Source organism: Antechinus flavipes, chromosome 4 (assembly GCF_016432865.1).
Source record: "Antechinus flavipes isolate AdamAnt ecotype Samford, QLD, Australia chromosome 4, AdamAnt_v2, whole genome shotgun sequence".
In the NCBI taxonomy this organism is placed as follows: Eukaryota; Metazoa; Chordata; class Mammalia; order Dasyuromorphia; family Dasyuridae; genus Antechinus; species Antechinus flavipes.
Window position 1 is genome coordinate 290,416,325 of NC_067401.1, and position 16,630 is coordinate 290,432,954.

The 16,630-nt window shown below is 36.0% G+C and overlaps 1 protein-coding gene across 1 annotated transcript in view; it reads right to left on the reverse strand.

The window, feature by feature from the left end:
• LAMA4 (laminin subunit alpha 4) overlaps positions 1-14,887 on the reverse strand; it is a 170,586-nt gene extending 155,699 nt beyond the window's left edge. Inside the window, exon 1 of the mRNA XM_051997568.1 lies at positions 14,441-14,887. Within this exon, the coding sequence (XP_051853528.1) occupies positions 14,441-14,635 (195 nt within the window). The 5' untranslated portion in view covers positions 14,636-14,887. The remainder of the gene's footprint in view (positions 1-14,440) is intronic.
• Positions 14,888-16,630: the final 1,743 nt, after the last annotated feature.

Genomic DNA, 16,630 nt, shown 5'->3' on the forward strand with positions numbered 1-16,630 from the left:
GAGAATAGGACACACTACTCACTGAGTCCATTTAGAATCAGAATGTCACTTTTTGTCAGATTAAATCTACCTCAGAGTCAGCACCACAGGAACTCATAAACCTCTGCATGATAGACATAAATACTGGCTTCTAATTTAACTTCTGCCCTGCAGAATTTCTCTCCAAAACGCATCAATCAATTATTGTGCTCTGAAATGCTAGAAAGAAGAGTTCAGAGGGAAAATTATGGAGTTTGAAGATCAGTGGATATATTAGGTTAGATTCTCACCACTCATTATTGTTAATAACTCATTGTGTACTCTATTATGTTCAAAATGTGGACATGGAAAAATCATTTGGGTCAATTCCTGTTTTATGTCCAATTAAATCTTTCACTGGCTCCCTGCCTATTTTACAACCAGTTCACACATATTCTCATCTCTAGATACACTGTCCTTTGGCATTTACCTCTGTATTTTCATTTTCCCCATGTGATCACAATAGATTCTTCCAAACTATTCACTTTTTATTTCCTTGTCATTACTGACTAGTTCTGTCTTTGGGGCCCCTGCAAGATCAGAAACAGGTGTTGATCAGTTAATTGGCAAAGAGCCGGGAAACTTGGGGGCAGGGCAGGGATAGAGAAAGCACGTACGCGCTCATGTCTACATCCTTAGCTTCTGGGAATACAAATCCTGTGAATTGTTCAGGTCATGATGACTATGCCCGGCATGTAAATTCTAATCCTAGTTCTGTCATTAAGACACTATATGACCTTGCAAAAGTTGTTGCAGTCAACAACAGTTGTCTCCATTGTCCAAAATATCATAATTCTGCTTTGCTGTGAGGAAAGTCCATTGCAAACCCTAAAGCATTATCTAACAGTGAGAAACAAAATGACAAAATGGACAGAGAACTGCCCTCTCTGTCAGAAAGTCAGAAAGGCCTGGATTCAAATCTTCCCTAATATAGTCTACCTGTATGACCCTGGTCAAATAATTTAATCTTAATAATTAACTAATAATTAATTATTTAATAGTAATTAATAAATAATTTAATTTGATCTCTCAGTGTTTCAGGAAATTCTCAAAAAGTATAAATTGCAGGAGGTGGTTATTTGCATTGATGGGGGAGTTCCTCATTAGAAGGTCCCTAAACTAATGAAATTACAGGCCTGGTCAAGATATTTGTAAGAGGAGAGAATTAGTCTAGATATCCCCTAAGCTTTCTTCAGCCCTAAATTTCCACCTTAAGGCTCCAAGGCATGTAGATTATGCATCTATTGCCAATATTAGATCTTTCTCTGTGTTTGGCAAGGGACTATTGTCAAAGAATATAGAATCTTCCTCAGATTGGTGTCTGAGTAGCTTTCTAATTTCTATATGCTCAAATTTTAGAGGAATGAATAGCTTGAACGGTGCACATGTTTCTGTTATTAATCTAATGCCTTTTTATAGCACTTAGCAAATGCTATTGTAAGTGCTTTGCAATTATTATCTAGTTTAATTCTTATAACAACCCTGAGAGATATGTATTATTATTATTATGTCCATTTTACAGATGAGGAAACTGAGTCAAACAGAGATTAAATGACTTGATCGAGGTCACACTGCTAATAAATTCCTGAGATCAAATTTGAATTCAGGTGAACCCAGAACTCTATCCATTGTGCCATCTAGCTTCACCAAATACTTTCTCCCTTTAAAAAATATTTTATATATATTAAATATATTTTTAAACTTGTTCATTTTAGAATCATAAATAGGTTATGGAAATTGTCTAGTTCCCTTATTTTACAGAAGAAGAAAATAAATCTAAAGAGTTAAAATTGATTTGCCTAGCAACATAGCTAACCGAATAACCTGGTATAAAGGTAAGGGTCTGATTGAGTCAATCAATCAAATCACCCCCCTACTACACTGAAAGTAACTGACAAGATGCTATACCTTGTTACCTCAGATAAGAAGACATCTCTACAGAATCCATCAAACATAGGCTTTAGATTAAGTTATTGATTTAGATATTCTTTGAAGTCACTGGATGAACTGGTGTGATGTGGAATAGGAAATGTGTTCATATTTGTTGAGCAAAATTGGCGTCTTCAGTACAGATAAAGCACTTTTACACTGCACACTAAGAACAAACTTTCTAGCAGCTTCAAGACTCTACAAAGAGTCCAACAGAAAGTTGCCACCATATTTAAAGGGAACTTACTAAGTACTCCATGAAGGAGAGGAAATGAATTATAGCAACCAATTAACTATGTATTACCACTTTGCTGCTTGTGCTCTCTAAGCTTGAGTACATTTACTTCTAAACTCTCCATTAACTTCTGGGGAAATTTATTACTGATAAACTTTTTAGGGGAGGAAGTTTTGTTCTAATTCTTATTACTACACTACCTTAGTAAATACCCCTTTCTAAAATCTAATTATTTCTGACTAATATTTGATAATGGTGGAAGCATATCAGTGAGGGCTCATTAGCTTTGGTGTTAGACACATACCCTTAATATCTCAAAGCCATTCCTAGAACTCTGATAAGAGATACAGCAGACAAGCTTTGGGGGTCCTACTTGCTATTTCAAATAGGGGTTGGAAAAAATCATAAAATATGTAGCTTTTTTTATTATACTACATTCCACACTAAATCCCCAGAGATAAATTAATCTAAGAATAGAGTGAAATATCAAAGAGTAATGATGAGAAAACAGGATAATCAAAGACAGCAATTTCTCACAAAAGTTATGTACTTAGGTTCATCCACTTATCATTATGTCTAAAATATAAGAGCAAACAAGCAAACATTTAAAACAAATTAAGAAGAGCATTGGATCTTGTGAAACAAAAGAATTGATTTCTAATATTGGTTCTGTCAGTAATTAGCTATTTAACATTAGGTTCTTTGGAACTCAGTTTCCCCAATGGACAAATAGATTATGTCATAATGATGTAATGCTATAAGGTTTCAAAGATCTTTACAAATATTATCTTATTTTATCCTCACAACATCCTGAAAGGGAGGTATTACTATTATTCCCATTTTACAGATGAACAAACTTGGGCAGATAGATATTAAGTGACTTGCCTAGGATCACAGAGATAGTAAATGAGGCCAGATTTGAACTCATGAAGATGAGTCTTCCTGATTTCAGGCCTGGCATTCTATTTACTATGCCAGATAAAAATGCTTGTTTGACTTTGAAAGCTCTTCATAACCTGATGCCCATTTATTTTTTAAACTTCATCTGTTTTACTCTTTTTGTCTCACTCTATGGTCCAAAGTAGTCTTCTCTCTTTTCCTTACACATGTCATTCCATCTCTCATTTAGATGATTTTGCATGCCTGAGATGTGTTTCCTTTTCATATAGCCTCTCTTTCTACCTATAACACTCATCTTTATACAGCTCCACTTTCTACACAAATCTTTCCTCATTACACTAGTTGTTGATATCTTCTTCTCAAACAATGTTTTTGAAATTTATTTTGTATGTCATTATATTTGGACGTGCTTTCTCCTTTATTCCAATATAAACTCCAGGAAATTTAGGATTTTTTCATGTTTTTATATTTATATCCTCAGTTACTAGCACAGTTACCTAGCACATAGGAAAGCCTTAATAAATGAATGTTGATTGATTGATTAGCCATTTGAAACTGTCAATGATCATTACATAACTTCTCATGATTTGTTTATCTCCCTTTCCCTTCTCCTCTGAAATGAAACAATTATTATTTTTTTACATTTCAAATTCATCATAGTAACATGCCACACTTACTTTTCTTTTCAGATTAATTTTATTTTAAAGTTACTTTTCACAAGGGATTCTGACTCTACACATTTAATAGCTTTTTTTTTAACTATTGCAATGAATATTTATTCTTAATATTTAAGACAGATCACTAGTAGTGAAGGTAGTATAATAAACTATATTATATCTTCATTATATCAAACTATATTATAAATAATCACACTATATTGTATTTATTGAATTATTTTATACTTAATCATTGTAATCACCCACCACCTAGAGCTATGTTTAATTTGAAGTCCTTGACTTTACGCTATACTTTTGTGTTTTGGTGCAAGATAGCTATGCCTCCAAATAACCAGCCCTCAGAGTGCAAAGATGTTTGAATAGACAGTTAATTTAAATGCTTCTTGATTCCCTATCCAAAATAACTTTTGAGCCATTCTTTAGAATGATGTCTCCTTTTACTGAGGCAGCTTATTCCAGAATCTACATGTTCCTATGTCATTTGTTATAGAGATAAACAATATTCAATATCATCATTTTGGAGAATAGGATTTAGTTAAGGAGATATTTCACCTCTTGGGAAATTTGTTTTCCTTAAGGGAAATAGTTCATTAAGTTAACTGAGAGAACAATTGAAAAACAAAGTCTCAAAAAAATGGAGCTTAAACAGACCTCAGAGCCCTTTTAATTCCATGTTATTGGTAAGATTTGCAAGGGGCTTCCTAGAGACAACTGCTATTGTTATGGAAGTTATTCTTCCTGTTGGGTCTCATGGAGTAATAAATATAAGTACTTTTTTTCATAAATGACCAACAAATTTCTCAGGATGCACAAGTCTCGGTGTCTGTTTCTCTGATGAAGCATATTGTTATTATTATTTTTTTCTTAAAACTTGCCTTATTCAGTTTTTTCTCTCACTCTGAAGACATAGCCTTGCACATGTAAAAATTCCCACTCCCATTTAGTCCAGGAATGCTGTTGCTCCCAGATTCTCATGATAAAAAGACTAGGATTCATGGCTGAACTGCTGGCAGCTGATTTTCATTAGGACTTTGATGAGAAACTTAAGTTGGAATTACAAACATCTGTGGTTACACTTCCCTTCAGTGAACTGTTTCCCAGAACTTAACTCTACCACACCAGGAGGAAAAAAGAGCCAAGAACAGTATTCTGTCAATAGACATTTCTTGTATCTGTGGAAAGCACTAAAAAGTAGGCAGTTAACTGGGTGAGAGGAAAGGGATTATGGAAGAGGAGTATGGTTAAATACTAGAAGTTGGTACCCAGGTCCTGTGTGGAATGGGAAGTAAGAGATACATTTAATAGGATAGGGATGGAGATTCCACAAGGGTTAGCAGTGCTCATGAGTGGAAACCTCCAAGATGCTTTTAGACCATCACTGAAATGGCTACCATCAGAAAAAGGAAGCAGACCCAGGAGGACTTCACTGGGGTGATACACTATTGTATGTAGGATGGTAGGAACATACCATCTGCCACCTTCCTTTTGAAACTAATTATTCTTCCAGCATAGCATGGTGGATAGAAAGGAGGCCTTGGTGTCAGTCAGTTGACTATATGATCCTGGCCAAGTCATGTAACTAGAGCAATTTTTTAAAGTTAAAATTGCAAAGTATATTAAATTAATAATTATTTATTAAGTACCTACTTTGTGCCAGGCACTATGCTAATGCTTGGGATTAAAAATACAAGCAAAAAGGAAAAAAAATGGTGGAAAAAGAAGTCAGGAGAGTTAGAAGAAGAGTCCAGAAAAAATGGAAGAAACATGGTTGGTTTGAGTCCTTCTACAAAATGAATATCCTGAAAGGAATTCACCATTGGGAGAAGAATGTCATAGAGGCAGAGAGGTTGAGAAAATCATAGATAGTGAGGCAACTTTTCAAGTGAGAAGGCTATTGAGAAATAGTGGAAAAATTAGTGTCAGAAGCAGGGCTGGTAAAGGAGATGAAGGATGACTGGTCTGGTCTTTCAACAAAATGGAGAATTTGATAAAAACTCACCAATAGTGGGAATGGGCAGAGGAATGACAAAGAACTTCTGTTGTAAGAAGACAAGTAAGACATGTTGATAAAATCAGGAGAATCAGAAGTAGAATTGGTGGGGGAAGTGGAGGAAATTGTAGAGCAATTGTCATCTGCATTGGTGCATGAATTTCCTTTTTCTGGAGCTCTCTATGAAACCAATCTTTGCCACAGAAAAAAAAAGTTCTTACTAACTTCCTGGTAAAATAGATGGTGTGGTATTATGGTTAGAGCACTGGGCTTGGAGTCCTACAAAATCATAGGATCATAGTTTGAAAAGTGCAAGTAATGTAGAAAGAGATAATCAAGACCCTGGGCTATAATAAAGGAGAACACTGGGATACAGCCAAACTAAAGTCATCACAAGGCTAGTAAGAGACTACACACCTGTCAGATGGGCTAAGATGACAGGAAAAGATAATGTTGGAGGGGATGTGGGAAAACTGGGACACTGATGCATTGTTGGTGGAGTTGTGAACACATCCAGCCATTCTGGAGAGCAATCTGGAACTATGTTCAAAAAGTTATCAAACTATGCATACCCTTTGATCCAGCAGTGTTACTACTGGGCTTATACTCCAAAGAAATCTTAAAGGAGGGAAAGGGACTCGCATGTGCAAGAATGTTTGTGGCAGGTCTCTTTGTAGTGGCAAGAAACTGGAAACTGAGTAGATGCCCATTAATTGGAGAATGGTTGGATAAATTGTGGTATATGATGTTATGGAATATTATTGTTCTATAAGAAATGACCAGCAGGATGAATACAGAGAGGCTTGGAGAGACTTACATGAAATGACACTAAGTGAAATGATCAGAGCCAGGAAATCATTATACAGGGCAACAACAAAATTATACGATGATCAATTCTGATGGACGTGGCTCTTTTCAACAACGAAATGGATCCAGGCCAGTTCCAATGGTCTGTGATGAAGAGAGCTGTCTACACCTAGAGAGAGGATTGTGGAAACTGAGTAGGGATGACAACATAGCACTTTCACTCTTTTTGTTGTTTTTTGCTTGTATTTTCTTTTCTTTTTTTTCCCTTTTTGATTTGATTTTTCTTGTGCAGCAATATAATTGTATAAATATACATATATGCATATATTGGATTTAACATATTTTACCATGTTTAACATATATAGGATTACTTGCTATCTAGGGGAGGGGATCAGAGGAAGGGGGGAAAATTGGAATACAAGGTTTTGCAAGGGTCAATGTTGAAAAATTATTCATGCATATGTTCTGAAAATAAAAAGTTTTAATTAAAAAAAAAAGCTAGTGAGAGAAAACACTCCAAGAATTGGACACCAAGTCCAGTATATGCCATTCTATGACTCAGAAAGACCCAGTTAAATTCTTTCTGAGCATTAATGATGTGGGCCTGGCAAGTTAGTCAGCCTTGCTGAGACTCAATTTCTTGTTTTGTAAAATGAAGAGGTAGGACTTGATGATAATGTTTAGCTTCAATTTTATATAGTCTTCTGAATTGAATTGATTCTCCCTGTTGAAGAAGTAGTAGTGTTACATTCTTGTCAATTTTTCAGTGCCTCCATTCTGATACAGTGATGGAGCAAGCCATTCACATTCAGAGAGAAAATTTTGGAGACTGAGTGTGGATCAAAGCATAATATTGTCACCTTTTTTTTTGTTGTTTGTTTGCTTGTTTTTTTTTTTTTTTTGTTGTTGTTTTCATGTTCTCCACACACACCCTCTCTCCCCCTTTCATCTTATTTTTACTTATGCAAATATCTTTAGAGAAATTGTACATGTTTAATCTAAATTTTGTTGTTTGTTGTCTAGAAGAGTGATTGGTGGAAAAAAGAAAAAATTGGAACAAGGCTTTGCAAAGGTAAATGTTGAAAACTATCTTTGCATGTATTTGGAAAAATTAAAAAACTATTATAAAAATAAATAAATAAACAACATAAATAAATAAATATTTATTATTGACTGTAAATAAATAAATGTATAAATAAATTCATAAATAAATAAAGTTATTGGACTAGGTGAAAAAAATTTATGCCTTTGTATAAAGACCTAGTTGCCTCATTCTAGTTTTAACTCTTCACAAATACATAGATACAAATATAGACATTTTGATGAACCCTCCCAACATCTATTCATATTTCGTTCAATTTTTCCTTTTTGCTGAGGCAATTGGGGTTAAGTGACTTGCCTAGGATTACACAGCTAGGAAGTGTTAAGTACCTGAGATCAGATTTGAATTGAGATCCTCCTGACTTCAGAGTTGGTAATGTAACCATTGTGTCATCTAGCTGTCCCTATTCAATTTATTTCAATGAAATATTGTTCTTACTGCGATAGCTTCTTGAGAACAAGAAATATTTCATTTTTGTCTTTTTATTGCCAGTGTGTTCAATCAATGTTTTTTGAATTGAATGAAATTCTTTTTGACAAAATACAAATAAAATAAAATTGCTGAGAAATGCAGAAAGTTTGGGCATTCACAAGAACGTGCTTATAACCATATTTCCAATTCTCTTATTTTTAATATCTGTCTTTTTCCAGATGATACCAACCAATTAATGATTCAAAATTTTATCTTTTTGACTTTACCATTATTCATGTTTCCTCTGAGCTGGGATAAGAATCCTGAAGAAAGAGAATTTAACTACATGCTTAAAGGGTACCATGTGTGACAAGCTAGATTTGGGAAGGAATGAATTTAATTATTGTTAAAAAAAAAAAAGAGGACTTTCTCTTAATATTTCAGGGATTTCCATGCTTCTCAAAGAGTTTTTGTTTTCCTCTCCTCTCTCCTTTCCCCTTCCCTCCCTTACCCTCCTCCTTTCCTATTCCCTCCCCTCTCCTTCCCTTTCTCCCTCCCTTTCTCCTTCTCTCTTTTCCTTCCTTCCTTCCTTCCTTCCTTCCTTCCTTCCTTCCTTCCTTCCTTCCTTCCTTCCTTCCTTCCTTCCTTCCTTCCTTCCTTCCTTCCTTCCTTTTTCTCTCCCTCCCTTCCTCCCTTTGTTGATCAAAGTTTTCTATTACAAGGGAATTAGCAGGAAAGTTTAGCAGGAAAGAAAGAAGTTTGGCAGGAAAAGGTGTCAAGTTCTCAGCCATACTCCCTTTCCCTGGCTTGATATATATATCAACTTCACTGTAGATCAGCAAATAAACTTTGACCTGCTATTCCAACATGGTTGGTTGCCTTTCTTCTGACAGCTTTCCATATTGATGCCAGACTTAGTGCAGACATCTAATATATTTTGGCCCTACTTACTCAGAGCTCAGAGCTCCTGGATTCAAGTGATCTATCCATTTCAGCTTTGCCTAAAGCAGGGATTACAGGCATTCATCATGGTTATTGGTATACAAATATGCTCTTTATTGGAGTAGAATGTAAATCCTTTGAAGGCAGGGATTTTGGGTGTATGTATGTGTCTATATATTCCCGTAGTACCTCGTACATAGCATTCACTTATGCATTTGGGGAAAACAGTTTTAATGAATAAATATATGTTGAAGGAAAACATTTGCCAGAGAATAATATATTTTTGAGGAAGAGCCCCCCCACAAAGGGTCTTTTTGATAACTTGGCCAGCAGCTTAGAGAGGGACAAGACTATTGAGGGGGAAAGGTGGAAGGGGAGGAAGAGAGAAAGAAGAGAGAGAAGGAAGGAAGAAAGGGGAAGGGAGAGGAAGAGAGCAGGAGAGAGCAAACCAGCACATGAGCACAATGGACTGTTTATATCTCCATGTCTTGCTAGATCTCTTTCTTTCTCTTGCTAGATGTGGAGAAAAATGGATCCTATAAGGAAAGGGATTTTTTATTCTTCAAAAACAACTTGAGCAAAGGAACTCACTGTTAAGTGGCAGCATGCATTATATCTCTCCTTATACATAGTATTGTGCCAAATACTATCAAGAATAAATGCAATAGCTATTGCCCTTTGGCTTACTATAACCATTGATATGTGTAGGAAAAAAGTGTGCCATACTTACAAAGCAAAGATATATAATGGTTCAGAGAAAAGATCCATAAAGAGAAGATTATTCATGTTAGCTATACTGGGACTTTTAGATAAGAGTACATTAGATATACTTGGATAAAAGAAAGCACTTTCATTTTTTGGCAACTTCAACATAACACAGTCTAAGCTTAATACATGCTACTTGAATTGAATGTAATAATTTATTTAAATATGTTTCCAAATCTTTGAAAAAATATCCTAACTGATAGGTCTTTAATTCCAGGTAAGTAAAGAGTTGAGAATCAATCTTTTTTCCCTGTGCTGATCAAAGTTTTCTATAACAAGGGAAGAGATAGAAGTTTAAATAGAAACTATTTGCAGGAAAAGGTATCAAGTTCTTTGGTTCTGGATTCCAGTTCAACGCTGCTACTGCTAAATACATAATATATAAGTTTGGATAATACCCTTTTACTCCTGCCAAGCTTTAGTTTGCTCAGTGGCAATATGAGAAGTTTGGACTGCATACTTTTAGCTCCCTCCCAAATTTAACAACCTTTTATTTTCCATTTATCTTTTCCTTTACTCATCTTTTCCTAGAGACTGTTTCTGTTTTGAAAATAAGATCTTTAAAACTTGTCCTAAAAATCACCAACCTTACTGCTATAAATGAGAAATTCCTGAGGACCATAAAATAATCTAGTATTGTATCCCAACCACATTTACAATCCACTGCACACAGTAGGCTCTTAAGTGTTGAAGTATGACCAAAGACTGATTTTTTCTTAATCCTGAGAAGTTTTAAGATGAAGACATCATTTTTCAGCTGCAGAGGTCAGAGAAATCTCTGAGAGAGCATCTAGAATATGATGTAAGTTCCTTGAAGGCAGGGACTTTCACTTTGTAATGTCAACAGCTAGTATAGACCTGACACATAATAGGCACTTTATACAGGCTTAAGGATTGTTGAGTGTAGCCTTGAAAGGAATTACTTCAGTAAGCAGTGATGAGGGGGTCATCCATTCTAAGAAGAGAAAACAATATGAGTAAATGTATAGAAATGAGAGGATATGAAATGAGAAATGAGAAATAGGGTAGGAAAGTTAGTCAAGAACAGTCCAATTTGGCCATAATGTAGAAATACATAAAGAAGAGTGAGTAAAAGTTGGAAAATAAGATTGGAGTCAGATTATGCTTGTGTTATCCTGTCAGTGATTGGGAATCACTAAAATTTTTTGAAAAGATGAGTGCAATGATTAGAACAGCTTATTAGGAACGTTTTCTTCTTGTCAGCTCTATGAAGTAGACAGAAAGAATGATAGCTTATAAGGAAGGAGACCAGTTAGGAAGCTCTTAGAATAGTAGGCAAAGAGCAATGAGGACCAGACTTCCATGACTGATTGGAAAGGAAGTGGATTCTGGAGATGCTATAGGAGTACCGTATCCTCTTTCTATTTTTTTTTTAATTTCTCTCCTCCATTCTTCCAAACCTAGTCTTTTTAGACCCACGTGGAAGTGATGGTTCTCTTAAACTTTTTACTACAAATGCCATACCTTAGACTAGTAAAGCCCTACTGAACCACTACTTTCCATTCAAACTCTGTCCTAGATATTCATTCTAGGAGAAAAGAAACCTATATTTTGACCCAGGCAATGTCATCTGTCATGTTAGTTCATAAAAACCTCAACAGTGAAAAGTGAAAGGTAGAGAGAAGGCATTCATTCAGTTCTGAGTATCTCATTCTCTTCTCTGTAAGCTATGCTCTCCATTGCCTTTGAAGTGCTTATGGTACTGGAATCCCAGGGGAATTTGAGAATAAATCATTCATATAAAAAGGGGAATATATTTTTAGGGCATTCCATTATTCTTATTTCAAATTTTCCTCATGGAAAAAATGTGTGTATATACAAAAATTGCCCATAAAATGCACAACATATATATATATATATATATATATATATATATAATATATATATGCATGTGTGTGCATATATTACACACACGTATATGTAATATAGTAAAATATATAATTCTAGATAGACTATAATTTGAACACACACAAAGATGTGTATATATACAAAATATGTATAAATACACATTTATAGCTATATTTAGAATATATATATAGACATAGCCATGCATGTGGTCTTCATGATGAATTTTCATGTAGCTGTCCTGTTATTAAAAGTAGAGAATGTATGTGGCTTGAGGTCTGCTTGTATTTTGTCTATGAAGGGAACTGTAAACGTTGTGGCAGGGGATCAGCCTCCCTTGTGGGATCAGTATAACATGAGGCATTATGTGAAAATATGTAGTGGAAACGTAACTACAGCAATCCCCTCCCTCTATCCCCCTTTCTGTAACATGTAATTTGACTCTATTTGGAATGACTAAGGGCCTCTGTCTGTCAGTTACAGAAAACCACTGGTCTCTCCTAGTATTTGGAACCATTTCTTTAGAGAAATTAAGGTATTATTAGAATCAAACAATGTTATGAAGTTAACTTCCTTTGGGACATACTTTCTGATTGGCAGGTAAAAAAAAACCTTAGCAAGAAGACTGAATTTACTATTGTCAAAAGCACACAGTGGAAACAATGCTTTAAAACATATAAAAAAACTTAAAGCTATCATCATCATCATCATCATCATTTTCATGGGATTATAGATGTAGATGTAGCAGGGGTCTTAGAGTAATAATAAGCAGTATTAAAGTTTTCAAAGCACTTTAGAAACATTTTGTCAAATGATCCTCAATCCTGAGGGTCCTATAATAATAATATCTGTATTTTACAGATGAGGAAACTGAGACTGAGAGCAGTTGAGTGATTCTCCTGAAGTTACACAGACAATAAAGCACTACAATTGTGCATCAGATGATATATGAAATCTGCTTCATGTCCCATCATTTAATTTCATGTTTTCTAAATATATACATTACAGGCAGTGCTTCTCCCCTCCACCCCATCCCATCCTGGGAAATTACTAGAGAATGTATTCAGCACATTCGACCTTGTCTCCCATGAGCAGGCATTTCATTCAGGGACTTTCCGTTTGGTAAGCAACAGGTGGAGATAATGTTTCCCAGTGGTTAGTTTCAAGCCTGTGAAGAGGAGGTTCCCTCCCCACATTGTGGAGCGTATCCAAGCCCCAGCTTGTTCCCCAGTGTTGAGATATTAAATTGACCATAGTTCATGCTCATTACTTTCTCCTGTAGGTCTCATTTCCCACCCTATAGTGTTGTTGGTTTGGAGTTCCCATGCATGATTTCTTAAATGGAGGGCTCAACTCCCTTTTAAGACAAAAGATGGGGATTTGTGGATCTTCCTTTTATGCTTTTGAAGTTTTTAAATGTAGTCTGAATTTTAGGTTAATTAGTACTTAAGATCTACTTGGACTTAGTTTCTGTCTTTGATGCTTATTCTACTTGTGTATTCTTGAACTAGTGACTTAAATTCCCTGTGCCTCAGTTTCTTTACTTTGAAGAAGGTTAGACTAGATGACCTCTGAAGCCCCCTTTAACTTTAGAACTAAGATTCTGAGATATAGAAGCAGCTAATGCATAGTGCAAAGAACACCAGTCTTGAAGTCAGGAGGACCTGAGTTTAAATCCAGCCTTAGACACTTAACACACTAGCTGTGTAATCCTGGACAAGTCACTGAACCCCAATTGCCTTGCCAAAACCCCCGCAAAAATCACCCCATCAAATTATCTCTTCCTCCTGCTCCTCCTGTCTCTTTCCCCTCTTTTTCCTTCCCCTCTCCCTCTCTCCCATAAATTTCAGACTTTCATTTGTCTCCTACTTATTATCTCCCACTGTCTGATTTATAAGGACCTTCCACTCTTTCCCCTTAGATTTTGATCTTCTCCATCACCAAATTTCTATACTTTGTTGTTGTTACCTATTTCTCCATAAGTTAAAATGAGTGTTTGACATTCAAGTAACAGATTTTTTCATAAATGTGACACTGAAAACACATTCGGAATTTGAGGATTATTTTTAATTTAATTTAAAACAAATCCTGGGAGCAATCTTAACTTTTTGCTTTATGTTTAGGATTCACAGTGACTTTATTACAGGTCATAGAATTATGACTCTTCAACTGTAAGTACTTAAGAGGCCATTTAGTTTTAAAGTGGGGAAAACTGAGACCCAGGGAAGTTAGATAGTTTGTTCAAAGTCACCCATACAGGCAGTACACATTAGAAATATTCAGTCACAATTGATCCTCTCCCTGACCATCTTCTCGTAGAAGGGACTTATTTGTCATCTAAGATGGGAAAAAATATTACCAACAATGGATTTCCTTTCACATCAAAAACTTTACTGAAAGTTTGAATCAGGGAGAAGTCAGTGACTACCTGGGAACGCTAAGGCACGCAGGTTCACCGGGATAGAATATAATTCTATTGGGCAGGAGTTTGTCCTAAGTGCTGGCAAGAAACTCAGGGGCGTTCTTGGCCAGTGCCCCCACGCCACTCTGCTGTACTGTGGGGTGCAGGCTGAAGGTACACGCCTTTTGTAATTTGGAAAATAACGTGCCAAATGTGAAAGCTTTTACCACAGAAACTTTCTTGATCATTTTACAAAACCTTTCAAAACTGACTTTCATTCAGGTGAGAACATCACGGGGAGGAGATAGGAGTGAAGAAAGGTGGGGAAGAACGAAAGGAAACACACATAACATGCAAGGACAAAGTTTTCACTTGAGAGATAAAACAGTTACTATACCTCAGCAAAAAGCACCGGATTTCCAGCAGCTAGTGATGGCTCTCTGTTATCAGTCAAGTCTTGTTTGCTGATTGCAGAACTACCTTCAATGTCAAACTGAAAAGCGCTGCCTTCCACTGCTGCATTGCTGGAGGACAAGCATCCCAAAAACAGCAGTATAGGAAAAGCATAAGACCAGGCAGAGATCAAAGCCATTTCCTTCTTTTACATCCAGGAGTGTGGTCTTCTTAGAGCTTAGTAATTGTTTACCCCCTTCTTCAATCAGCCCCCCTCGGTTCAGTGGTGTCTCAGTTATTTTAACTTTCTTTCGGTTTGTAGTTTCCAGATGTGGCACTTTAAGACAGCCTAACTAGCTTCTTATTCAAAAAAAAAAAAAAAAAAAGATGGGGGGAAGAGGAGAGTCTTTTGCTTCCTCTTCTATGTAAGTCTCTCTCTCTCTCTCTCTCTCTCTCTCTCTCTCTCTCTCTCTCTCTCTTTCTCTTTCTCTCTCTCAGTCAACTCTACCCTCCCTTCTTTTGTGTGCCTGTAGTTCTTCTTTTTCCCTTAGTCTGGTTGAATAATATACAGATGGGCAGTGCTAAAATGGAGAATGTCAAAATGCAGATTGTATTCCAGGAAAGCCCCACTCTCTCCCCAGCCACCTTATCTCCCCTCAGTCAGGATACAGACTGACTCTTTATTCTGCCTCTGGCTTCCTTCAGGCAGTCCCATCACTCCCTTTTACCTTTAGCTATGGGACCCTCCCACTCTCAGTTCACCAGTCAGACACTGTATTCTGGTCATTCCCCTTGACCCTCATCATCACCTTTCTTGATTTGGAGATAGTCCAATGGTTCTAGATGAATAGTCAGCTCCTACAGATTTTCTTAAAAAAATAAATAAAAAACCCAAACCCACTGCCATTTATTTAGTCAAGGTGCCAAGTTTTTTTTTTTTCCCCTCCAAGAACCACAGAGAGGAGTGGAAAAAGATTCTAGGGAAAGGGGCCAGATTTAGACTATCCCAAATAACACAAGGGCAGAATGCCCACTCTCTTGACCAAGTTTTCTTCTTTTCCACAGGGTTGGGTTGTGGACTTGGTTTTTTTTTTTAAATACCAGAGAGCAATACCTTCACTTCAAACTTCCAGGCCCACCCTTCTTGATCCTGACAGCTACTTTTTTCCTCATCCAGCACGAATGTAAGAAGAATATCATTCATTCCCTGCAACTTTGGAAAATGACTTCATTACTCAATGCATGAACTTTATTTACAAAGAACATCTTGTTTTCTCCCTAAAGAGGTGCTTTGTAAGGCCCCAGGAACAAGGCCTGCAGTGTATGAAAGACTGTCAAATATACTGCCCACAGTCTATCTCATAGTTTTTTTTTTTTTTTTTTTTTTTTGCTTGTAATCTCATGAAGATTTCATCTGTCTAAGTAATATAACCTTTCCAAGACTTCTCGACACAATTAGGATATAATTATACTGATGGTGACTGTGTTAGTGGCTACTTGTCATTAACACAGCACTAACATAAGCACCTTGTTTTCCATTGCTTTCATAAGTCAGACTTTTAAATTCTCATGAAACCTGGCATTTGAGAGATTAGCTGGGACAGCACTTTTCATTTGCATAAAACCTTAGCTAACTTAGAAATTTGGCAATGTTTTTTCTAGTCACCTGAAATGGGAAAATTGCAAAATTATTCGTTTTCATATAATCTCTGCTGAATGACTATGGAAGTATTTATTATCTTCATTTTGCCAAAAAGGGACATTCCATCGAAGGAGGAGTAAGTTACTTAAACAAGATCTCAGTGATTTAGGTTTTGTAAAATCCATAATATTTGTAAAGTTTTCTTTCTTTTTCTTTTCTTTTGAGGATAAAAACGCCCCTTAGTCAATCTGTTCTTCTAATCTGCAAAAACTTTTCCAATGGGAGTAGAATGATTAGGTTTTTTAAGATAACATTGACCAACAAAGCTTTAGGAATATTAATTGAGTTATCTAGTGGGAGCTTTAGGAGAACGGCGGTGGAACTTTAAAGAAGAAAAAATGGTATTTCTATTATTTCCTACTGCCATGTCCATATAAACCTTATAGAAAGTACTGAAAAGTAAAGTTCAATCCAAATTTTACAGATGACACTGACCTTTTTACTTTTAGGAAAAGATGAAAACAAAACTAAACAAACAAACCCAAACCCTCC